The sequence below is a fragment of the Globicephala melas genome, chromosome 2 (assembly GCF_963455315.2).
Source record: "Globicephala melas chromosome 2, mGloMel1.2, whole genome shotgun sequence".
Classification (NCBI taxonomy): Eukaryota; Metazoa; Chordata; class Mammalia; order Artiodactyla; family Delphinidae; genus Globicephala; species Globicephala melas.
In genome coordinates this window covers 148009010-148035398 of record NC_083315.2, presented here as the reverse complement: position 1 = coordinate 148035398, position 26389 = coordinate 148009010, and the positions used below count along the sequence as shown (strand labels likewise).

At 47.9% G+C, this 26389-nt stretch overlaps 1 protein-coding gene across 7 annotated transcripts in view; it reads left to right on the top strand.

Moving 5' to 3' along the window:
• DPF3 (double PHD fingers 3) overlaps positions 1-26389 on the top strand; it is a 266506-nt gene that overhangs the window by 149122 nt on the left and 90995 nt on the right. For all 7 annotated transcript variants that reach the window (XR_009563158.1, XR_009563157.1, XR_009563156.1 and 4 more), the window contains exon 6: positions 5482-5560. Coding sequence is in view for 4 of the 7 variants with exons in the window: in XM_060294995.1 (XP_060150978.1) it covers positions 5482-5560 (79 nt within the window). In the remaining 3 variants the exon portion in view is untranslated. The remainder of the gene's footprint in view (positions 1-5481; positions 5561-26389) is intronic.

The following is a 26389-nucleotide window of genomic DNA, read 5'->3' as shown; positions in this document are numbered from 1 at the left end:
GGTATGGAGCTGCTTAACCCACAGGCTCAAGGAAGCTACCCTTTAAGGTGTATTCAAGCTGCCACTGGCTCCTGGAGGACAGTCACTCCGTTTCTGTTGTCGGGACTGAGGTCTGAGGCTGAGGCTGTACATCTCAGTATGCGGCCCTTAGGCCGCAGCATCAGTGTCACCTGGGAGCTTGTTAGAAATGCAGATCCCCCCCAGACTCCACCCTAGGTGGGCTGAATTAGAGTCTGCAGTTTAACAGGACTCCCAGGTGCTCTGTGTGCTCATTGAGGAAGTCAGGGCTAAGGTAGTGATGACAAGAACAGTCTCTGCTTTGTTTGAACCGTGAGTTCAAATCCCAGCTCTACCACTTACTAGACTTTGGGTGGTTCAGGTAACCTCTGTGACCCTGACCAAATTGAATAAGTAGGCTGGGTCTCAGTTTCCTCATCATTAAAATTGGAGTAATAGTACACAGCCAATTTTGAGTGCTTAATAAAGGCTAGATATTATTAGGAGGGTGCAAGCAAAGGGAACAAATCTCAGAACCTTGACAATGGAGATTCCCTGAGGGGTGAGAGAAACTGAGGCCCAACAATGAATAATTGTATCTGTGGTCACTTTAGCCCAACAAATCAAAGCTCTTTAAAGTTCATGGAATTCCTGTGAGTCATCCATGTGAGTATTACCCATCAGTAAGTGTTTATGATGCACTGTGGTGTAGTCCAGTACTTTCAAACTTTAATGTGCATACAAAGCACCTGGTGATCTTGTTCAACTGCAAATTCTGATGCAGTAGGTTTGGTGGGTGGGGACTGAGATCTTGCTTGGTTAACAAGATCCCAGGAGATGGCAGTGCTGCTGGTCTGAGCACCTCACTTTAGATGGCAAGAGTGTAGAGCAGTGGTTCTCAATTTTTTTTGGTCTCAGGGATTCTTTACTTACAAATTACTGAGAGCCCCAAAAGCTATTGTTCTGGTGGGTTATAACTAGTGATACTTCCCATATTAGAAATCAAAACAGGAAAAATGTTAAATTTAAGAATACACGTGCACACAGAGTGATGACATCATTGTGTCGTGTAGCCGCTAGAAAACTCCACTGTGCACTTGTGAGAGTGAAAACTTTCAAATGACATTTTAGTACTATTACAAAAATAGTTTTGACACTGGAGACTCCCTGAAAGGGTCTCAGGGACCTCCAAGGATCCCTTGACCACTATTTGAGAACAACAGATATAGAACGACTAGCTCTCTGCTCGGGACTGAGCCTGTCCGAGTTGAGAGTCTTCTAGTTGTAGGAAACTCAACTTAAGCTTAAGCAAAAGTGGGAAGTATTTGAAAAGCTGCTGAGCCATTGTCCCATATTTGAGCAATTTTTGAAGATTCAGGAAGGACAAGAAGGTGGCGGGGATTTAGGATTGGGAAAGAGTAAGGAACCCAGGCAGCTCTGGCCTCTACTTCTCCTTCCTTTATTCTTCTCTTGCAGGATTGCCTCTCCTGCTTCTCTGTGCACGTGGCCCCATAGTTCCTGAATTTATGGGTCCCCCAAGTGACCTGTACTAACTAGAGTCACTGTTTCCCAATTCTGAGTACCTTGGGGGTAGAATCTGGTTGGCCCAGCTTGGGTCACATGTCTATTCCTGAGCCAGCCAATCAACGGCGGCCAGTAGGGCAGGGCTGTGTGGTGCAGTCATGGCAGCCATGGCCCACCAGTGTGTGAATGGGGAGGTGGAATGGGGAGGAGTGGAGTCGGGTGAGTAGTTCTCAGAGAGGGAGGATGGTTTCTTTTGGACATCAGCTTCAAAGTTTTCTGTAACAGATTCTGGAAACCTGGGCCTCCGCCTTCTAGTGGCTCTGTGACTATGGGCAAATCATGAACCCTCTCAGAACCTGTTTCATCAAGTGCCAAATGGGAATAATATTACTTGGTTAAACTCAGATGGTGTTGTAGGAATTAACTGAGCTAATATATGTGAAAGAGCTTTGGATGCCGTGTGCCCAGCGTAGTGCTAAATGTCACGGGTTCATAATAAAGTACGAAGTGCCATCTTTGCCCTCGAGGACCTTGGAATTAAATTGAGGAGAAAATGCTAATAGTCATGATACAATCAGAAAGCAGCAGGCTTCTGACCGTGCACTTATCAAATGCAATAACAGTTCAGAGGAAAGAGCAATCAACTGGGCAAGGAGGGGAAATAATTTATTGAGTACTTCCTGTAGACCTAGTTCTGTCCCCTGTGGTTTCACACCCCCTTATTAGCACTACAACTCTGCAATAAAGATGTTGCTATGCCCATTTTACAGCTGAGAAAACTAATGCTTAGAGAAGTAACTTGTCTGAAAACACATGCTAGTGTTTAAACCTATGTCTGTCTGACTTTAAAGCTGATGCTTTACTCCTCAGTGTGGCAAGAGGAAGATTCTTGGAGGTGTGGCATGTTAGCAAGGCTAAAGCATGGAGCAGATGTGGATGGGCAGAGTAGAGGCTGATCCGTGACTGGGATCAATCAAAACAAAGACTTGGACGTAGCATCAGCATGAGGTGATCCTAGTAGGACTGGCACTAGGTCGTCAGTGGATATGTCAGTGGGCTTTGGATGGCAGTGAACGAATGGATGACCATGGGCTCCCGTCCTTCACTCCTTTTGTCTAATTGGTCTGAGACTCATGCAGGATGGATCGGGTAGGGCAACGCAGAGGTAGAACCCCAGCTGGCGGGTTCTTTGAGCAGTTCAGGGGTTAATTGATGAGCTCCTGGATTAAGATGTGGAATAGAAGGGAAATGCAAAGCCTAAGATGGCTTTTGAAGGAAGACACAATAGCACTTGGATACAGAGAATGAAGAAGAAGAACCAAAGATGATTAACTCACTGACCAGCCGACTGGTGGATTGATTCATTTATGCAGCAAACATTTATTAAGTGCTGCTTGGGTGACTGGCCCTGTGCCAGGTTCCAAGTATAATGGTCACCCAAATAGACGTTTTCCACCCTTATGTGGGGGAGATGGAAAACCAACAAGTACACCAACACACATATAATGTCAGACAATGCTATGTGCTATGACATGAAGCAGGGTAGGGGTAAGAGACCGATGGAGGGGATGAGTGAACATTCATTGGTCAGGAGGGCTTCTCTGAGGAGGTGACATTTGAGCAAGACAAGTAGGATTCCGAGTTTCCAAGCTTGAAACATTCCAGGAGACTAGAAGTGTGCTCCAACCACAGGAGGCGTCCCTTGCCTGTCCCCTCAATGCCCTATAGCCACAATCCCCATTTTGCAGTTGGGGAAACTGAGGTGCAGGGAGAAAGCGGGAGCAGCAGCCACCCTGCCAGCAGCCCTGCAGAGCGCAATTAAACCCTGGCTCTCAGCAGGGCCCCCGCTTCCTGCTGGCTGCTCCCAGCTCCAGCTCTCCTCCTCTTCTCCTGGGTGGTATTTTTAGTCTCCCAGAACCTCCTCCCTGAGTCTGCTGTTGCCTCTGTCATTCTGCTTGACTTGCTTTCACCTGCTCCCAGGCGCCTGTGACAGGGCTGCGGGCGGCACACGTCAAGCTGTCCCCGGCTTCTCCAAGGGGGGCTGGGGGGGGGGGCGCGGGCAGCTGAGGGTGACCACCCTCAACGTGGGCAGGCGGGGAGGCCTGTCAGTGCCTCGGGGTGACTGCCAGTGCCGCCCAGCTCCCTCTTGGGGTCAACTCTGAGTAATGAGGGCGAGGGGAGGGGACTGCGGGCTGGTGCGTGTGCAGGGGTGGGGGGCGGGGAGGCTAGGAGGGGAAGTGCCCTGGAGGGGAGGGAAGGAGGGAGGTGGAACTTTGTAATTTGTTTTGGAAAGAGACAGCCGAGGAGGTGGTGGCCTTGGTAGCTTGGCAGGTGGTGTTGATTGTGAAGGGTGTGTGTTTGGGGAGAGTGTGAGCCCCGTAGGGCTGGAGTACAGGCCTTTCCACTGTGACATCCCCAGGGAAACTGTGTGTGTGTGTGTGTGTGTGTGTGAGCAACTCAAGGCCTTTTGACCATGAGGTCCCCTCGGGGGTCACTTTTCCAGACCAGGCCCCTGGGACTGCCCCATTTCCCCTGCACACCAGGTGTTGCCATGTTTTATTTCTCATCTGCTGCACCTTCTTCTCTGTCCCTAAAGACCCCAGCAGGCCCTTTCCTTGGTTGGGAGTTTACTGCTACTCATTACCAGAGAATGACCTGGAGGAGGCTAGGGTGCTACCCATGTGACCGGTGTGGGACTTACAAAGGTCTAAAAATAAACCTTGCCATGTTCTTGTAGCCACTGTCCTGGGGCTGCCCAGCCGCCAGCTCCCTCTCTGGCTGCTCTTGTCTATCCTTGGAGGTAGAGCCCATCCCACCCTCACCCCGGATGATGCTGGTGGAGATGCACACAGGGTGGGGGTCTCAAGAGTCCAGCCCCAGGAGAGTGTGAGGTGTCAAGGGCTCTTGCCACTGGCTGGAGCCCCGAGGCAGACCACACAGGGGGGCCTCAGCAGAAGCTTGCCCTATGGAGTAGGCTGAGCAGGGGGAAGGGGAGCTCACGCCCCGATGCTAGGCCTGGCTGCCTCTTTTTTTTTTTTAAAGCATTTTCTGGTCTATCTCATCTTTTTAAAAAATTTATTTTATTTATTTTATTTTTGGCTGTGTTGGGTCTTTGTTGCTGCACGCAGGCTTTCTCTAGTTGCGGCGAGTGGGGGCTACTCTTCGTTGCGGTGCCTGGACTTCTCACTGCGGTGGCTTCTCTTGTTGCGGAGCATGGGCTCTAGGCATGCGGGCTCAGTAGTTGTGGCTCACGGGCTTAGCTGCTCCGAGGCACGTGGGATCTTCCCGGACCAGTGCTCGAACCGTGTCCCCCGCGTTGGCAGGTGGAATCTTAACCACTGCGCCACCAGGGAAGCCCTGGCTGCCTCTTGAGAGACTTGAGCTGGAGGGGAGTGTGAACACAGGAGTCTGGGGTGATAGCTGCATGTACGCTACTTGCTCTAATTCGCCCATTATCTGGGCAGCTGAGGGGAGCTGGGTTGGCACCCACATGTGGTTTCAGCGAAGCTGGCTAAGGAGTTGGAGGAAGAGATCCTAGGGGCAACAGTAGAGGATGGGAATTCTGACTGCTCAAGGCTTTGCAGTCAGACTGTCCTGAGTTTGCCTCCTGGCTCTGCACTTAGTGAGCAAGTGACCTTGGGGAAGCTACTAATCCCTCTGTTGCCTCAGTCTCCTAAATCTGCAAAATGGAGATAATAGTAGCACCTGCTTCTCGGAGTTGTGAGGATTCAATGAAGTGATACGGCTGAGTAGCTGAGTGATTTGGGTAGGTTACCTAGCGTCTCTGGGCCTCAGTTTCCTGGCCTGTAAAGTGGGGTTGGTATATGAGAGACTACAAATGTAGTATAAAGTTGAATGAGGAGATATGGGTGAAGCGCTCAGGGCCTCACAGAAAACGTGCTCAGGAACCGTAGTGATTGTCAGCATAACAAGCATCCCAATATTCCCATGTCTCCCCAGGCCCGCGGCTCTACAGGTGGCAGAAGGAGGCACGACGCCGCCTCTCAGGAAGACCACGACAAACCTTACGTCTGTGATAGTGAGTATGGCAGACGCCGCCTTCCTGCCCCAGCCCCATGCTTCCTGTGCCGCCCCAGCCTCAGGCTCGCTGGCTTCTGCTCTCGGGCCTGCCTGCTGCTGCCTCACCGCAGTCACGCCCTGACCTCCCCTCATTGCTGCACCAGGCCCTGGTGTTGCTTGCAGGAAGGAGGAGCAAGCCCGGAGGCCTCCCCGCCCTGTGCTCCTCTCCCTGCAGCGCCCTCCTTCGTGGCTTTCCTCCGGCTCTCTCTCTTTCACTCTCTCTCTTTCATCCTCTATTTCTTTCTCTGTTTCAGAGAATTCAAACAAAAGCATAACTCAAAATCCTCCAACAAAGGTACTTGGCTCCTGTGGCTTTTCATTTGTTTCCCTTTAACTTCCTTTCTCTTTCTCGCTCTCCTGTCCTAGGTGGGGCAGGTTATGAATCTTTCTCTGACCACGACTTAGTTTAATAAATGGCCCTCGATCCATCTCCAGCTTCTCTTGCTTGCTTCTGAAACATCTTTGGACAAGCGACTGCCTGGCTCCTGGGTTTAGGGTCTGCAGACAGAGATGGGGAGGGGCCAAGGGGCAGAGCAGCGGGGGCGGTGGCAGCGGGTGGACCTCCAGGGACCTGCAGCTTTCCGAGGGATTGCTGTCAGCTTGAGAGAGCTTTTGGCTTTCTCACCTATCAGAGCACTGGGGGGTGGATTTGTTTTTTTTTTTTTTTTTTTTTTGCGGTACGTGGGCCTCTCACTGTTGTGGCCTCTCCCGTTGCGGAGCACAGGCTCCGGACGCGCAGACTCAGCATCCATGGCTCACGGGCCCAGCCGCTCCGCGGCATGTGGGATCTTCCCGGACCGCGGCACGAGCCCGTGTCCCCTGCCTCGGCAGGCGGACTTTCAACCACTGCGCCACCAGGGAAGACCCGGGGGCGGGGGGTGGATTTAAAAGCTTTGCCTTAGGGACTTCCCTGGTGGTCCAGTGGTTAAGACTCCACGCTTCCACGGCAGGGGGCCTGGGTTCAATCCCTGGTCGGGGAACTAAGATCCCGCATGCCGTGTGGTGCAGCCAAAAAAAAAAAAAAAATCCTTTCCCTAGTTATCTTCTCACCATATCGGGTGCCATCTGCTCGCTCCATGGCAAGGGCAGCCCTCGAAACACCTCTCCCTGACCATCTTCCCTTCACACCTTCTTCTCTCTGAGGAAGCAGAGCTCCACCGTGGGCGAGAAGGGGCTGCAGTGAGGATGGCAGCGGGACCGCTGAGGCAGGGCCCCGGGCACAGTGGTTCCTCGGGCGTCCTGCCCGTCTTGCCAGTGTCTGCAGTCTCTGTGAAAGTGGGAGAGACCCAGGGGAAGATGGGGCACAGGGAGTACATCGGGGGTGGTGCCCTTTTCCTCCCTCTTCACTGGCCTCTTTTGATTTCAAAAAGTTGTTCTGTGCCCGGTGGGGTGACAGCTGGTTGGAGAACCTTTTGCTAGAAGAACTCAAACTCCATGACCCCCACTTGGCTGCTTAATACACCGTGCAGATGACATTCCTGAGACGACTCCTGCAGGTAACATCTCCATCCCAAGCCGAGGCCGGTTCAGCATGAGGAGGGAGCAGGGCATGGGTCTGATGTCTCTCAGCAATACCAGGAGGTGCCTGCTTCCGCCTGGGTCTTGCTTCCTGGATGGGGTTCAGTTTTGTTCTGATGTATAAAAGCCCAAGCATGCTAGCCCTCGGAAGACTGATTCTGGGCTGGGAAGGGTCCTTCAGACCCCCAGGGGGCAGGCTTTCCAGCTGTGTCTGGCCAGAGCAGCCCAGCTATCAAGAAGGCCAAGAGCTGCTTTGGAACTGGGGCATTGCCACTGCATTCCTCTTTCAAAAAGCTGTATTTTCTTAGGTGATTTTCTGCTACCGCAGATAGTGGGATTACCTTTCACGCTCTCTCTCCAGCTTTCATTGGGTTCTCAGCCGGAAATAATCCCAGACACACCCATGTGCCCTTCTCCACCCTCCCCTCAGTTCCTGTCTTCCCTGCCTTTGCCTCCTTAGTATTAAATCCACGCAGCGCCCTTGTGGGTGTCCCTGTCTGGCCTGGCTCACCCCCTCGCCCCCGGGCTCCTGCGGCTTTGTTTAGGGCTCTCAGTGCCATGTGCTGTTTCCTGTTCCCCTCCCCACGGGCTCTGTGTCTCCTCCTGTTTACCCTGTGGAGCTTGGGAGGCCTGATTGCAGGCCTGGTGGCAGCTTTCTGGAAGTCTCAGGGGCTGATGTCTTGGCTCTGCCTGCACAGGCGCTGCCTGCTTTTTCCTCCCTCGGCGGGACAAGGTCCACCGTGGAACGCCCGTCTCTATCCTGGCTCTCTTAGGAAATTGTGTGGCAGCTCAGTGATTAATAGACTTTATTTTTATCTGGTGCCCTTCAGACATGTGATCCTTTGGGATACGAATGACCTTTGGAGAGGTCACAAGGCCCACCTCCCACCCCCACCCCCCAGCTGAGCAAGGAATGCTTTTAATAATCTCTAATGCATCCTAAGTAGAGAGGTGTCTCGTCAACTCCTTGAATGTCCCCAGGGATGGTGTTACCATAAGCTGCCCTTTCTTCCATGATTCCAACTGTGCTTTGAATGATTGTTTTTTCCTTAATAGGAGCTGAAATTTTTCTCTCCTACAGGCCCGCTTAGCTTTTGTGCATCTTTTCCCAACAAATAGGCACCTTCAGGATTTCGTCTATGCTGGAGGCCCTCATAACATCCCCTTGTATTCTTGGTTTACCTAGGGATGCATCCCATAATTTCTGCAATGGCCAGCTCAGAATTCTCTTCCAGGTTTAATTTAAGCTCAGCACTTTCATTGGAAGTAGCACCCAGGCCAAGTGGTTCAAAGAGTAACAGACACATTTCCTTGTTTATTTTACACGTTGGCTTTTAACACCACCCACGTCTGTAGAGAATAGAAGTAATTGGCCACCCCACTGCACTGTGTACCATCTCAAACACTTCCCACCCGGTGCCTGTCCTGACCCCCGGGCCAATGCCTCTCCAGGTGTGTGCTCTTTTCTACTTCTACATTTGATTATTCCTGCTTCCATAAATCACTCTGCATTTGGCCCTATTGAGTCTCCATAAAGAGATACAATAATATGTGACTTCAATATGCAAGATTCAATAAAGGCAAATTTAAAGACATTGCCCAGTAGTTAAATTTCATTCACCACAGATTCACAATCCCTGCCATTTTTGTATTGTCTATGGATTGATTTGCATAATCTCCACTCCATCTTTCGAGTTATTTATGAAAATATGAGGCCACCTTGGACCCCACCACCTCTTTCCAGGTTTCTGTGGAGTAGTTGTAGCTATTTTTCAGATGTGATTGTATTTAACCATTCCTGGTGTATATTCCTATATAGTTGTCCTGCTCTGTTCTCGGTCCAAGCTTCCCTTTCAAGGTGGGTGGTTGAAATATTATCTTAGCTGCTAACTTCAGGTGATAGATAGTTTGCTTGTTACCTTTCACTCAGCCCTTGAATTTATTCCATCTCAGAGAAATATTAAAATCATCTGAACATAATTTATTTTTTACCCAATCCATGGTGTGTGTGTAGATGAATACTTCATTTTCCAGCAAGTAACCAATCTCTATTAATTATCCTGAAAGTTTACCCAGCTTCAGGATTAAAGTTCTGTTTCTTCCCTTTCAACCTCTTGCCAAAGGGAAAGTATTCATTCCCTACAGCAAAGCACCTACTTGTGACTTTGTAGGAAAGGCTGTTGGTGCTGGTCAAAGTGTGGACCTGGACCACCTGTGCAGAGACAACCGAGATGTTTATTAAAATGTGGATTCTTGGGCCTCACACCAGAGCTCCTACGTCAGAATCACTGGGAGTAGGCCTAGGAGTCTGCATTTTTGAGAGCTTCTCAGGCGATAATTATGAATACTGATTTTTGAGAATGACTGGTCTACCGCATTCAAATTCGAAAACTTCTGGCCTCTGACTGATCAGCCCTTTTATTATTCCCTGTTTTTTGCATCTGGAAGTTCTGGAATCTCCAGGAATTCTCCAGGCAGAGTGCCACCAGCTTGCAATACTGTTTTAGTTGGTCTCTTTAGAATCTTTCCTTTCCTGTTCTTTCAACATTGATATAAAACTCAGTAGTCCAAAATAAAATTCAGCAACCCAGTACTTGACTTTAGTTTACTTAATGGCTTTAAATCCCAATAATGTAATTAACTCCCTTTTATAGGTGAGATGATAACTGGGGATAGACATATGAAAGAAATCCTTGGGTTTGGGCTACTGAGATATTTTGAAAATAATTTCAAGAGTTTGCCATTTCTCTTCCTAACTGTTCCCAGCTCTGGATTTTCTGTTAGCATCACTGGGGAAGACTCTTGATGAGAGACTCACTTTTCTATTTTCTTTGTTCAAGGAGCATCATAGGAAAGAAGATGGTGGTGATGGGGTGATGTTCAGGGAGAAGGAGAACATTTTGTCTCTAAGCTTCAGCCATTTAGGGAGGAACAAAGCACCCATTTGCCCTTCTGCGGGGCACAATGGAAGTGATTTGTGAAGTTTTTTTTTTTCCTTTCCCAATTTTTTCTTTAAAAAAAATTAAATTTAATTACATTGTAGAAAGAACACTTAACCTGAGACCTACCCTCTTAAATTTTTAAGTGCACAATATATGTTGTTCAGTAGGGGTACATTGTTGTACAGAAGATATCTGGAGGTTGCTCATCTTGCTTGATGGAAACTTTATGCTTGTTGGTTAGCGATTTCCTATCACCCCCTCCCCACCAGCCCCTGACAACCACCATTCCAGTCTTCGATGCTTTGAATTTGTCTACTTTAGAGAACTCATATAGGTGGACTCACGCAGTATTTGTCTTTCTAGGACTGGCTTCTTTCACTTAGCATAATATTCTTGAGGTTCATCCGTGTGATTGCATATTGAATAATGCAGTATTCCTTTTAAAGGATGACTAATATTCCGTTGTATGTGTATACCACATTTTCTTTATCCATTCATTCATTGATGGGCATTTAGATTGTTTCCACGTCTTGGCTAGTGGGAATACCGCTGCAATGAATATAGGAGTGTTAATATCTCTTTGAGATCTTGATTTCAACTCTTTTGGATAAATACCCAGATGTGGGATTGCTGGATCAGATGGTAGCTCTATTCTTAATTCTTTGAGGCGCCTCCATACTGCTCTCCATAGCGGCTGCATCATTTAGCATTCCCACCAGCAGCGCACGAGGGCTCCAACTTCCCCACATCCTTGCCAACACTTGTCTTTTGCTCCCAGCTTTTTCTGATTACGGTGATAACCCCTGCTAATGGGTACTTACGTGTGCAGAGCACTGTGCTAAGCATTTTATGTGCATTATTTCTGTAAATCCCCACACTAACCTTGAGAGGCAGGGACAATTGACCTCACTTTAGGCAGAAGAAACAGGCTCAGAGGGGTGAGGGGACTTGTCCAAGATCACACAGCCGGTTAATGCTAAAGCAGGGATATGAATCCTCATTTCTCCAACTCCAGAGCTGATACACCCCAGCACATCTCTGCATAAACATCTGGCTACATGTGCCCTCCTCCAAACCAGTATGGAGTTTGGCTGTCCTAAGAGCTGAGGAAAAACATGCTTTAACTGTGAATGAATGAGCGCTTGCTCATTATTTTTATTTTTTATTTATGAGGTGAAGCCCTGGCTACTGTTGACAGACGGCTTCCAGGTGTCAGGTTGGTAAGCTGGAGTCAGGCAGTAATTATAGCTGAAGTGGAATGGAATAGTTTACATAATTTTGAGCCTTTTAAATTTAAATCTATTAAAATCACTCTGCCTCCCACCCCTAACTGGGTCATTAGGGTAGCTTAGTGACAAAAGGCAAACAGACGTGATTGAAGCCCTCCTGGGAACTTGACTCACCTCTGAGTCATGTCAGGTATTCACACATCAGGAGTGATCCCTTTCAACTCAGCCTCCACATCAGCAAGAATTTTGTCCTCTACCACCCTCATCCCACAGACGTGTATTTTCGATCGTGTGGCCTGTGACTTCACAGTGTTTCCTCCCTTCTAGAAATCTGGTGGGGTGTAACTCTGTCCAGTTGGGGCAGTGTCAGGACAGGGTCTGGGTTCCTCCCTGCTCTTCTGGGTGGTGTATACCCCAGGGAGAATGTATGGGGCAAGAAGCAGGGTCTGGGGGTGTCGTCTTGGTTCCACCCCTCAGTGGCTATGGCACTTCTCAATGATGGGGAGCTCCTTCCTTGAGTCTCTAGAGCTCCTCAGTCAGCCGTCTCCCCCACGCCATGGGCTCCGTTCTTCTCAGCTTAACAATGAGGCTCTTTTCCTGAGAGATAGGATGCTGGGCCGTGGGATATCAGGAGACCACCCCGCGGGGCCGAGAGCAGCCTGGATTGGCGCATGGGGCAGGCACAGTTGCTCCCAAGGCATTCTAGAAACTCCGCTTGACCTCAGCCTCCTTAAAATCACTCCGGTTTCCCCCATACCTGAGTGCCCAGGAAGAATCAGATGACTACTGCAGTCTTATTTAAAAAAAATTTTGAGGGCATTAAGGTCCCCCATTCTCTAAGGCTCACGTGCTTTTCGCTTCAAGCTGCAGTGGTAAAAGCCAATAACGCGGCCTTCAGGCTGGCCGCCCTTGCCGCTGAAGGGAAGCCGGCCTCATCCCTCAGTTGTTGCCGCTATTATCTTGCAGGTTCTTGCGTGGGGTGCGGTGGGGGAGGGGTGGGAAAGGCTCCGTGCCCCAGAAACTTGATTTGTGGAGCAGGGCCTGTGGCATGGGATTGATCCCTGGAGACTGAGTGCATTTGTCCCTGCAAAGCTGGGTCTGTTTAAATATTTAAATGTCCTCGCTTCATGGACACAGGTTGCAGGTTGCCGCAGCAGGGCTGGTAGGAGACAGGGCTGGGGAGAGGCTGAAATTTCTCATTCATGCCCTCATACCCTCTAGCTCTCTCAAGAACCTTGCCCATTGACCACCAAACCTAGGTTTGCCTTTTCTGGGCTGTAACTCACACCCTCTTTTATTTATTTATTGAATTGAAGTATAGTTAATTTACAGTATTGTGTTAGTTTCAGAGGTACAGCAAAGTGACTCAGTTATATATATATTCTTCTTTTTTTCAACTGTTTTCCATTATACGTTATTACAACATACTGAATATAGTTCCCTGTGCCATACAGTAAATCCTTGTTGTTTATCTATTTTATATATGCTAGTATGTATCTGTTAATCCCATACTCCTAATTTATCCCTCCCCCCTTCCCCTTTGGTAATCGTAAGTTTGTTTTATACCTATGTGTACACCCTCTTGAATTACTTTCTTATCCAGTCAGAAACAGTATACGTTCATTGCAGAAAAATCAGAAATTACAGATAAGCATAAAGGGAAAAATAAAAATCACCCATAATCTTACTCTTCAGAGGTAATTTCCACTTTGTTTTGTTGTATCCTAGTTTAGGGTTCTCGCTGTCTCTGTCTACTATACCCTCCCCCCAATAAATGATACATACCACTTTAACCCCCCCCCCCCACTCAACAACACATGAGGACCATCCTTCCATGTCAATAAGGACATTTTTATGACAACATTTTAAGGCTATATGGTGTTCCATGATATGGCCATGCCCCAGTTTGCTCAACCATTGTTCCACTTGTTGGATGTTTAGACAGTTTAAAATTTGTTCACTATTAAAAACAATATTGCAGCTATATGTTTGCATAATGCTTTTATTTCCTAGAAGCAGAACTGTGAGGTCAAAGTGCCTGGTGCACAGCCTTTGATTTCTCTTATTTCAAGTCCTGGTGGGGGGTCAGGGAAGTGGGTTAGCAAGAGCTGCACAAAGAAGGTGCACTGACTTTGGAGTGAGAAGCCTGAGGTCAGATTGTGGCCCTGCCACTTGTTAGCTTGTTATCCAGAATTTTTCGAGAAAATTGTCTTGCTGCTGGGAGTGTCCATTGTCCCGAGGTGTGGAGTGGGGATGTACACGGTTAGGAAAGCTACATGTGATAATATATATTAAAATGTTTGCACATGGTATGTGCTTAATGACTGTTTCTTCAACCTTTGCCTTTTCCTTATTTCCTCTGTCACCAATGTAGTTGGCAAGATAAGGCTGATATCCCAGGAGGAGATAACACAAGCAGTTTTCATTGAGTAGGCAGTGAGCACTGCAGGAATCCAGGGGAGAGAGTGGTCTGGGGCTGGGGACCGGTATGTCAGAGGGTGCTTCCCTAGGATGCCAAGCAGGTCCTCAGTGAGGGTGTATTGAATTGACGGACGTCTCCAGGGAAGGAGGGGTATGTGGGAATCAGCCGGAGGTAATAATAGTAATGGCAAAAGTTTGTTGATTTATAATATGGGCCTGGAATGTTAGGTTTCGTCTATATTAATTCTTTAATCCTTGAAAAATACCAGGAGATAGATGGCATGATCATCTCCATCCTACAGATAAGGATTCTGTGGAGAAAAGGGGTTAATTAACTTTCCTGAGGTCACCCAGTGAATAAGTGGCAGATCCAGGACTTGATCCCAGTTAGCAATCTCTCTCTGTCTCCCCTGCAATCTCCCTATCCCCCCACCCGTCACTCATCTCTTCCTGGAATCTACCTTACCTTGTACATAACTCTGCATAGGCTACCTCTCACACAGTATGATAACAGTTTGTCTATTTGTCCATTCTTCAAGCTAGACTGTGAGCCTTCTGAGGGCAGAGACTGTGTCATATTCAACTTGCATCCCAGACCCAGCACAGTGGCTGCTCCCAAAATGTTGAATGTGGGATGCACATACCAGGACAGAAGATAGACCAGCGTGGCTGAAGCAGAGTGTTTGGGTAGGGAGATTGAGGGGCACAGAGCTGGACATTAGACTGAGCTGCTTAGAGTTTGGCCCGTATAGTCAATGGTGAATCATGGATGATCCTGGAGACGTCTCTGGAATGGTTAATCTCGAGGATTAGGTGTTCAGGGGAGAGAGCCTGAAGCCTGTGGCTAAGAGGAGCCTTTTCCAGTCAGGAAGGAGAAGACATGAAGTCTGGACAGTGGTGAGAGCAGGAACACAATGGAGGGGGCAAACAAGCAAGACTTTATGAAAGAAAAATCCACAGAAGCTGGCAGAGGACAGACAGGATGTGGGGTACAAGAGAGAGGGAGGTGGCAACAGTGACTCTTCAAGTCTTGAGCTTGAGTAATGGAGACATGAGGGAGGCTTAACTGGAATATTCTAGAGGAGGAGGAGGTAATTTGGGGAAGTGATGAAACTTTGACATATGGGTTTGTGGACATGGCAGGACATCCAGGCAGAAATGTCTAAAATATGCTAGTATACGTTTGTTTCCCCAAAGTTCGTGAGGATCTTATACCGATGTCGCAGGTGGATGGGGGCCTGCTTCAGGTAAGGGTCATTGAGACGCACTTGGTAGGTCAGGACTCACAAATCAAGGATCTGAAGGAGCGTTTATGTCAGATATTCACCCCGAGATCCCCAAAGAGAGCACGCTGGCCAGATTCCCAAATGTTTGGAGGCTACTATACTTTATGATATTGCATCTGATTTTTTTGCCTTTCTCTGTTTACCTTCTCCAGAAATGTTGACAGTAATATTTATTATTTAAATTATTTTCCATGAAGATTAAAAAAAGAATGATATTTGACTCTTTAAGTGAATTAAGGACATGCTAATGTATGATTTCACTAGAATAAGGAATCAAAGACACCATGTCTATAAGGGATGGTGGCCCGAAGAAGATGGCTCTCGAATCAGAAGCCCAGGATTTGAGTCTTTGCTACAACACTCCCTAGCCACAACCTAGGACAAATCACAAAAACCTCTCTGAGCCTCAGTTTCTTTTTCTGTCAAGTGAGGGCAATAAGATTGACCTTAGAGGGTTTTCAAGAGGGTGAAATGAGACCGTGTGTAAAAATAATTAGTTCACTGCCTGGTTCATAAATATGCTGAATAAATATTTTTTTTTCCTACTAATTCAAGAAAGGGTATTTATTTCACATGTGAGTCCCCAGTGGTGTTTTGTGCCCTGGCTGCTGGCATTGTCAGAGATCAGGGAAGCATTCTGAGAGTGAACTGAACGATCAGAAAGAGCTACTGTTTGTTGAACATTTGTTGCGTGCCAGGCAATGTGCTAAGTACTTTACAAGGATGGACTCATTCAGTTCTCACAATACCCACATGAGGTATAAAACTATTATTATCCCCATTTTACAGACAAGGAAACTGAGGTTTGGAGTAACTTGCCCAAGGTCACACAACCAATTAGCTGACGTAGGACAACTGACCCCAGAGTTCACCAGAATCATGTTACCCTGCTTCTCAACAGAGCAGGAAAGAGTTCTGCTAACACATTTAATGCTTTGGTTTTGGAAGTTTCTGCATTTCTCTGCGGGGGATCCAGAATCAGGTTATAGAGTATTTTGAAATGAAACCTTGTTGCCTATCTCCGTTCTTCCTGTTTTTTTTTTTTAAAAAAAACATGTAGCCACGTTCACATACAGTAAATTCCTACAATATGCAGAATGCCCTCCCTTGATGAAGACACAGGACTTGTGGATCACAGGCATTTGATAGATCCTGGCTCTGGGTTCACTCCTAATATATGGGTCAGTGCCAGACCCTGAGGAATGTGGCTTTGAAAAATCAGGATATTACACCCCACCCCTACTCCAGCCCCTGTGTTTCTGTCCAGAAGAACTCAGCTTAAAATAAGCATCAAGGGTGGCCTGGAAGAAGGCATGAAGCCACAGAAGGGCATCTGCCTACCTGGCTTGGTGGGGTGGGGAGAAGGGTGTAGGCAGCCCCTGGGTGGATTCTGTGGCTGGGAATCTACAGCATTTTTCTGTCACAGTTGAGGGAATAATTGCTTCAGGAGACACACAGTCCTCAGAGGACCCAGAGAAACAAAGCGTTGTGCAGTGTTAGAATGGAAAGACTTAGAGATGGTCTGATGCAACTGCCATATGTTACAAATAGGGAAACCAAGTCCAGAAAGCTGTGGGATTTGTCTAAGGATGCACGGTGGGTTAGTATCAGAGCCAGGGCCAGACGCCAGGTCTGCAGAAGGCCACCCGCGCTGCTGGCCTCTGGCTCGGGAAGGGGTGGGGAGGGAAGCCCACCTGTGCTTGTCCAAGAGGAGCTTTTGGTGCCTAAATGTTGCAGGACCTGGGCCATCTGTGAAGCCACCACTTTTATCGCTTGAGCTTTGTGGAGCCATCACTGGCTCTTCTAGGCATTTAACATAGTCGTAGGGATAACACCCTACCCTGAGTACACAGGTCTGAGCTAGTGGCCTTTTGCAGTGTTCCCTGGGTTTTGTCCCAAGCTCATTCACAGCAGGACTTTTCTCACTTGGGGCTTCCTCCCACCCGGGGAATTGGTGTAGACGGTCCTCCACCCACCTTGATGGTTCTGCAGAGAGAAGACCGAGGGTTTTCAGGAAGGTGTGGAGGTCCCCAAACATCTGAACCGGTCTGGTAGGCTATGATTCTCTTGTCAAAATGGCCCTTGTTTGTATTTGTCTTGGCTCCAGCAGGACATAAGTTTCAACCTTAGATGGGCTGAATGGCAGAGAATTTGATGTCAGAGTGACTGTGGAGGTGTGGGCAGGATAAAGGTAGCAACAAGGGAGAGGGGGAGCCCTCCCCATCCTGAGTTCCAAGGAGCAGGGAGGACATTGGCTCCCAGGGGTAGCTGGATCTGGGAGGGAGGGTAGCCCGAGTGGGGTGGGCAGGGCACAGATCCCCACCTCCTCTCTTCTCACCCTCCGTCCTCCTGCCAGTGCCTCCCGATGGCCAAACTCCACCGGAAGCAGAGGGCAAGAGGCCATCGAGGTCAGCTCCAGGCACTGGGAGGGGTTGTGAATGGAGAATGACTAGCACATCTTTGACTCTGTGTGTTTCAAAGTCAGACAGACCTGAGTTCAAATTCCGACTCTGCCATTTAGTGAATTGTTTCAATGCCCCCCAGACTCAGTTTCCTTCTCTGTAAAATGGGATGATAATCCCTACCTCCTGAGCTGTTGTGAGATTCAGTGTGAGAATGTGTGCCTGCCTGATAGTCTGTAAGTATGATGCCTTGGAGGCATCAGCAGGTGACAGGCACTGCTGGGTCGATTTTACAGAAGAGGAAGTCAAGCTGCAGAGAAAGGGAAGTGGTGTCCTCAGGGCTGTGTGTAAGTGCCACAGGGCAGAGCTGGGAAAGAGATGTGGCCCGGTGACTCCCAAGGTCCAGGCTTTGTCTCTTGGACGCTCATCCTGTAATTGCTTTCAGTCGCTGCTTTCAGGCTCTCGGAAACCACTGGCTCAGATACCCACTGCGTGCTCCAAGTTGGGCTGATGAAAATGTGCCAGAGTCATTAAGTTATCAGTGGGGAAGGCAGCCGCTTCTCCCTGGCAGGAAGGATTCTGCTGTCTGCTGCAGCCGGCTTTGTTCACACAAACTGCCCCTGATTGTTCCTCCCTCCTCCCCCTTCTCCGCTTCCTCCCCCATCCTCATAAGGGGTGAGTGGTGTAGGGTTGGAGTGGGGTGGCAGAGGTGTGTTGTAAATATTCTGGGGTGGCACTGAAGGTATTCATAACTCCAGACAGGAGGTCCTGCCTGGCGAATGCAGCTCTGGATTGGGAAGTGGGCAAGCACTAATTCTGCAGCTTGACAGATGGATCTGCCCCAGGGGGAAGGAGAGAGGGGAAGGCAAGCTGGACCTTCCTCATTGTCACAGCCGTTCCTCTCCACGTGCGTGGCGCCTGGAACACACAATCCAGGTGCGTGCTGCCAAGGTGAAAAGAAGGACCTGAGGCTGTGCACAGGCTTGTGCCTGGTCCCAGGGGTGATGGCTTCAGGGGCGCATGACGCCAAGGAGCTTGCCCTGGGGAGGGAGCCTGGAGTGGGAGGATGGGGGAGCAGCCCTCTCTGAATGCTTCAGCTGTCTTGGAGCTCAGTCTGATTCTGCACAAGAGTGGGGAGTGAGATTGCTGACGTGATAAAGGGATAGCAGATGGTTCTAATACTTTATTTCCAGAATGTATCTTTCCCAACATTCTTTTCCTTGCAACTCCATCACCCCAGACTTCAGAGGACAAACTACTAGTCCTCCCCACCCCCTTCCCTTTAGGGTTTGTTCCCTTTGCGGATCCGCAGTGTTGACAATAGCAGCTGACGATGGCTGACGCTTACTGTGAGCCCTGTACTATTTTCAATGTATTCTCTCTCTTCTTTTTTTTTTTTTAACATCTTTATTGGGGTATAATTGCTTTACAATGGTGTGTTAGTTTCTGCTTTATAACAAAGTGAATCAGCTATACATATACATATGTTCCCATATCTCTTCCCTCTTGCATCTCCCTCCCTCCCACCCTCCCTATCCCACCCCTCCAGGTGGTCACAAAGCACCGAGCTGATCTCCCTGTGCTATGCGGCTGCTTCCCATTAGCTGTCTACCTTACGTTTGGTAGTGTATATATGTCCATGCCCCTCTCTCACTTTGTCACAGCTTACCCTTCCCCCTCCCCATGTCCTCAAGTCCATGCTCTAGTAGGTCTGTGTCTTTATTCCCATCTTACCCCTAGGTTCTTCATGACCTTTTTTTTTTTTTTTAGATTCCATATATATGTGTTAGCATATGGTATTTTTCTCTTTCTGACTTACTTCACTCTGTATGACAGACTCTAGGTCCATCCACCTCACTACATATAACTCAATTTTGTTTCTTTTTATGCCTGAGTAATATTCCATTGTATATATGTGCCACATCTTCTTTATCCATTCATCTGTTGAGGGACACTTAGGTTGCTTCCATGTCCTGGCTATTGTAAATAGAGCTGCAATGAACATCTTGGTACATGACTCTTTTTGAATTATGGTTTGCTCAGGGTATATGCCCAGTAGTGGGATTGCTGGGTCATATGGTAGTTCTATTTGTAGTTTTTTAAGGAACCTCCATACTGTTCTCCATAGTGGCTGTATCAATTTACATTCCCACCAACAGTGCAAGAGGGTTCCCTTTACTCCACACCCTCTCCAGCATTTATTGTTTCTAGATTTTTGATGATGGCCATTCTGACTGGTGTGAGGTGATATCGCATTGTAGTTTTGATTTGCATTTCTCTAATGATTAGTGATGTTGAGCATTCTTTCATGTGTTTGTTGGCAATCTGTATATCTTCTTTGGAGAAATGTCATTTTAGGTCTTCTGCCCATTTTTGGATTGGGTTGTTCGTTTTTTTGTTATTGAGCTGCATGAGCTGCTTGTAAAATTTGGAGATTAATCCTTTGTCAGTTGCTTTATTTGCAAATATTTTCTCCCATTCTGAGGGTTGTCTTTTGGTCTTGTTTATGGTTTCCTTTGCTGTGCAGAAGCTTTTAAGTTTCATTAGGTCCCATTTGTTTATTTTTATTTCCATTTCTCTAGGATGTGGGTCGAAAAGGATCTTGCTGTGATTTATGTCATAGCGTGTTCTGCCTATGTTTTCCTCTAAGAGTTTTATAGTGTCTGGCCTTACATTTAGTTCTTTAATCCATTTGAGCTAGGGAGTGTTCTAATCTCATACTTTTACATGTACCTGTCCAGTTTTCCCAGCACCACTTATATGTATTCTCTCACATAGCCTCACAACTGTGCAGTAGGTGTGCTGTCATGATCATCCCCGTTTTCCAGAGAGGATGCTGAGGCACAGAGAGATTTAGCTACTCACCCAAGGTCACAGTCAGTCAGCAACGGAGCTGGGATTTGAACCCAGGCTGTTCGGATCTAGCCTACCCACGCATCAATACAGAGCCTGCCTCTCTGAAGGGAGGGTCGACCCAGACGAAGGGCCAGAGCTGTTGGTGGCACTAAAATGACCACTGCTGAGTGGCTAACCCCTCTGGCCAGGCTTCCTAGTTACCTCAGAGGGAAATTTTGCCCTCGACTAGAGCTGGCTGGGTCCTGCATTCACTGTGGCAGCTCTTACACGATCAATGTGGCTGTTTGGAATAACTTAGTCCCAGATCTCCACCCCCTGCCCCAAATGGTTTCCAAGGCCAGATGCATAATGCACAGGGCCCAGTGCAAAATGCAAATGAGGGCCCCTTTGTTTAATAGTATTAAAAATTTCAAGATGGCAAGAGCAAGGCGTTAAACTAAGTGTGGGACCCTTCCGAACCCAGGACCCTGTCTGAATGTACAGGTCACACGTCTACGAAGCTGGCTCACAAGTGTTCAGAGTGGCAGCGAGATGTGATGAAATACATATAGAAGGTGAGACAGTGCTAGATTTTCCTTCTCTTCCAAACCAGTCAAAGCAGGATTTCCAAGGCGTTTGTCTTCATCACAATGTAGCAGTCTGACCCAGATGCTCTTCAACCAAAATAAATCTTAGCAATCTCTCGTCCCTAGGATGAAGTCATCTGAGGGACTGGGACTTGGGTCAGCAGCTTTGTTTTGGGGTCAGGCATCTTGCTCCATGAACTCCAATCTCTCCTAACCCTGCCTCTCAAACTCCCCTCCCTCCTGCCTCCTTCCCTTTAGCCTACGGGCCTGATCAAGACCTGTTCTGTTAAAGGACAATCCCCACTCAGCCTCCCTGGACTCTTCAGTCCCATCTGCCCACCAGCTGACTCCTTCCCCTTCCACAGTCATGCTGGAAGGAATGGTCCTTCGGCCCCATCACCACTTCCTCATTCCCCAAAGCATCCTAGCTTCCTGTAGCCTTGCGTCATCCTACTTGAGGCTGTGGATTCCCTGCTCACTCAGGTGACCTGCTAATTGCCAAGCCCAGTGCTGTCTTCTGAGTCCCCAGCCTTCTTGGCCCTTCTGGGGCATCTGACGTTATCCTGGCTCTGCCTCTGTAAAATGGGGATGCGCGTGGCTGTGAGCTGATTTACTTGAAGCACCAGAACAGGCCTGGCACATGGTACATGCTCAGTAGCTGTTAGCAGGGGCCGTGACTGGTGGTGTCATCGTTTCTGTCACCTGGAAGCCCTGCTCCTCTGGCCTATGTTGCTCAGTCCTTTGTGAGTGTTTCTTAAAAATTTTAAATCGGTTTCTCTTTCTTCACCAGACTCTTTAAGATACCGGTGTTTTCTGAGTTGTCCTGTGTCCACCTTTCTTCTTTCTCTCCTCCTTCTCTCCTGGCACTTTTCTCTCCATATCCATCACTTCCACTGCCACCTGGCAACTCCAACATCCACATCTCTTTCCCAAGCACCAGGTGTATAAGCCAACCCCAGACTGAGCTCATTCCCTTCCTTCTTTAAATCTGATTTTCCTCCTACGTGCCTCCACCCAGTTGCCCAAGTCAGAAACCTAGGTATTTTTATTGCTTCCCTTAGCTGACATTGAGTGCAGGCCCCGAGCTCACCACTGGGGCTGCAGCAGTGTGCAGACACACAGGGCCTGCCATGCTTGCTGCTGGTGGGAGAGACACATACTGATACACGACTAGTCCTGGGAAGGTAACACACCAGTGTCCTAATTGTGATTGGAAAGACTGGAGAACTGAAGGATTGTGAAGCGTTCATCAGGCAAAGTGGGGCTGCGGGACATTCTGGGCAGAGGGAAGAGCTTGTGCAAAGGCTCTGTTGTGGAAGGAAAAATGTTTAAGAAACGAAAGGGCCAGTGGGCAGGAGGGCTGGGAAGGAGGCTTCGGGTGAGGCTGGGGGGCTGGATGGGGGCTGGATGGCGCGTGGCCAGGAAGGCCCAGTTCGTGGAAGTCATTTTGCGCTCCTCCTTTCTGCTGACTCCCACCCGCTCCCCCTTCTACGAGATTCTCTCTAACCTCTCTCCTACCCCAAAGTCCTCATTGTTCACACACGGAAAATTAAAGGAGCCTATTGCCACCTCCGAATCCATCTTCGCACTATAACCTTAAGCAGTATTTCTAAAATGTAAATCTGATTAAGTTGGTCCTCAGGATGCATACAGTCCTCCTCCCACTTCCCACTGTCAGGATAAAGTCCTGCCCACCTTCCTCTCCTTAGTCCCCCTCACACCCACCCCGATACCCCCTTCCCAGTGGCTTTACTGAATATCCTGCAGTTCCCCAAAGGTGCTGGCGGGACGTGCTTTGGTGCCCGCATGCCCTCCTCCTTTGTCTGCCTGGTGATGTCCTGCTCTCTCACAAGCTGCAGCTCATCCACCTGCTCTGGGAAGCCATCCTCGCACCCCACTTAAGCCCGTGAGCTGGCCCCTCCTCTTTGCGGGGCACAGGCTCGCATTGGTGCATTTATCCCACCTCCCTCCTTGCTAGTTGACGTGTATATCTCCTCTGCTAGACTTCGGACTCCTGGAGGGAGGGGACTGGGGCTCATTTGTCTTTGTCCTCTGGTGCTTCAAGGCTGGGTACACATTAGGTGTTTAATAAATGTTTCCTTGAAGACCTGGTGATGAAGGAATGACATGATATAAGCAGGTGGAGAAAAATGAAGCTCCACCTGGAAAGCTCTGCATACAGGGATTGTGGTTAAGGGGTCTGGCTTCCAGGGCCACTGTGGGCTGTCCGCTTCTGTTTCCTCTAATAACTGAACACAGGTCTCAGGGCTGCCTCCTGCTGCCCCCTCCTGCCACCTCCATCCATCCAGAAGGGCAGGCGCATGCAGGGCGGGCAGAGTTAAGCCTCAATATATTCAATCTTCTAGCAGAGTGGTTCTCAAACTGTAGTGTGTATTGGAATCACCTGCAGGCCCTGTTAAAACACAGATTGCCTGGCCCTACCCTGAGACTTTCCGCTTCGGTAGGTCCGGGGTGGAGCCCAAGAAACTGCATCTCTACCAACTTCCCAGGTGATGCAGATGGGGCTGGTCTGGTGACTACTCTTTGAGAATCTCTCTTTTAGCAAAAGGATCTGCTCTAAAACTTTCTGTGGTATTGGGGAAGGAGATATGGGAAGCTTTTTGCTTGGGTTTGGTTTTGTAGGTTTTAAGAACTATTAGTGTGAGATTAATGTGGATAGATGGAGCCAGTTCTACACACTTACCTCCTCTCCCATCTCCTCGCTTTCCTACAAAACGTTTCTGTGTTCACTCATCAACTATTCAATGGGTATGTTTTGAAGGTGTAAAATGTGCATGGCAGCACGGCAGGTGGAGTTGTTGACATCAAGATGAAATCGATATGACACTGTCCTTAAGAGAGGTCCTCCAGTGCAGTCATAACTATAATTCAAGGAGGTCAAAGAAGAAATGCCTACTCGGGTGGGTAGTGAGTTCCCCATCAGTGGAGTTGTTCCAGGAAGGCATCTAGAGTGTTCGTGGGAATAAAACAATTTGATAGTCAGTTAGACCAGGATCTTAAAATCCTGGAATTCTGTGATTAAGGAAGACGGTGGTAATTGACACAAGAAAATGAAACAAATAAACAAATAAAATACTGTGGAGTGTGCAGTAGGGAGATCTGCAGAGGCAGCTGAGGCTTCCCCATATAAATACTGACATTATTGGCCTTATTTTTAATAAACATTTATTCCTCACCAGCAATATTCCTTGTAATGAAATGAATTTATATCCAGTGACCCCATAATTTGCTGTTTATTGACCTTAGATCATTTAAAAGTTAAATAGAAAAAGTCACAAGCAGGCCCACGGTGTGCCTCAGGGGTCTCCTTAGGTCCCACTTCCTGAGCCAAATGGAATTGAGTTGTGTAGTGACATGTTATTATTATTATTTTTTGCAATATTTATGAGAGAGAGAGAGAGAGAGAGAGGGAGAGAGAGGGAGAGAGGAGCCAATTGTAGGACTTGAATTTATAGTCACTAGGTCACCAGCTTGGTCACCAACTTGATCACCAACTTGAATTTCAGACTCTCACCTTCTTAAGAAAGTCCAGCCAATTCCCAGATTCCATAGGAGAGGTAAGGGTCAAAGTCCCTCTTTCAAGGGGGGTATAGCACTTAAGATGTGGAAGACCACACTGAAGCCCCTTGCCCCTCACTACTGTTTATTGAGCATCTATTAGGTGTTGGGTACTGAGTGAGATACTTTACAAATATTATTTATAATCCCTCAAGGTAAGTAATACCATCATCATTTTCAGATTTAAAAAAAGGTACAGGGCTTCCCTGGTGGCACAGTGGTTGAGAATCTGCCTGCCAATGCAGGGGACACGGGTTCGAGCCCTGGTCTGGGAAGATCCCACATGCCGCGGAGCAACTAGACCTGTGAGCCACAACTACTGAGCCTGCATGTCTGGAGACTGCTCCGCAGCAAGAGAGGCCGCGACAGTGAGAGGCCCGCGTACTGCGATGAAGAGTGGCCCCCGCTTGCCGCAACTAGAGAAAGCCCTTGCACAGAAACGAAGACTCAACACAGCCAAAATTAAATAAATAAATATATTTTTTAAAAAAAAGGCACAAAGAGATTATGTATCTTGTCCAATTTCACACAGAACTCCTTAATTTATTTTTGGAAGTCAGCACAATTATGCAATTGAAAATCATGGTAAAAGGCCCAAAATTATTTATCTATCTCAAGTCTGAGTATAGACGCAAAATGCAAAATTAGAAAGTAGAATGCAGCAGTATATCAAATAGATAATACACCCTGACCAAATGGAGTACATTCTAGGAATGCAAGAATGGCTCAATAGTAGGAAGCATTAGGAAATCAACATAATTCACCATATCAGCAAACTAAAAGAGAGTCATATATTAGTAGATGCTGAAAGGACAGCTGGTAAAATTCTCCTGTAATAAAACTCTAACTCAGGAATAAGAAGAACTACTTAAACTTGATAAAGACTAAAAACTAGCTACATATATCTTTCTAAACAGTGAACCACTAAATCCAATTTCACTACAATTGGAAAAGCTTGCTTTTGCTATTTTAAAATATTGTCTTGGTGATTCTTACAAATGAATTAAGCTAAGAAGATACAATAGTTTACATATATATGAGAAAGAAGAGATGACAATATCCATTTTTGCCAATGGTTATAATACCTGAAAAACCTAAGAGAATCTAGTAAGAAAGGAAACCCCACCAGAAATAATAAGGGTAGGGGGTAAGAGGGGTGGGTAACAGCTCTTCTCTATACTGTGGAGGTCATGCAGCTGGTCAACTTTGGCACCTGGAAGTGGGATTTGAACCTGTGTCTGATGAGGAACTCTGTACTCTTTCCACCTTGTGAAGTGTTTACACTCACTGCTAAAACCCAGTCATGTGAAGCGAGAGTCTCTTAAAGCTGGCAACCTCCGCTACTCCAGCAGATCCGGTGGGGTTTGCTCTGCTGGGGAGAGGTGGGGACAAGATGGAGAGGGTTGGCATGAGATTTTTACTGGAAGACCCTTGTGGCTTCTGCTACCAGCAGTGCCATCCCTCCACGGGCTGAGATATTGGGCTTTGTGACAGGGAGGGTGGTGGCAGTGGTCTAGTCTCAGCCATTTAGGTACTGAGCAGCCGACCAAGGGAGCTGCCCCTTTCTTCTTCTTGGGTCCAAGAAATCATATTTGTGTTACTTGTTGCCTTTGTCTCCTACTGTCCACCTGAGAGGTGGTGCCTGCTAGGACACGTGTTTAGAGATTCGGGATATCAGAGGCTTCCCGGGCCATCAAGGGCACAAGCTCTTGGTTGCGACGTCTACCAAGGATGCCTCAGATTCATAGTTTTAATGGTGGAGGTGGAATGTGTTTTTCTGGCACAGAATCACTGGGTGATAGATCAAAAATATGATCCGTATAAAGCTTTTGTACTTCGTACAGAGTCAACCACAGGGTGGTGGAAGGAGTACTGCACAGGAATCCAGGAGACCTGGGTTCCAGTGGCTCTGCCACAGCCAGCTGTGTGTTCCCAGGCAAATCACTTAAGCTTGCTGGGCCTCACTTGCTTCATCTGTGCCATGGGGTG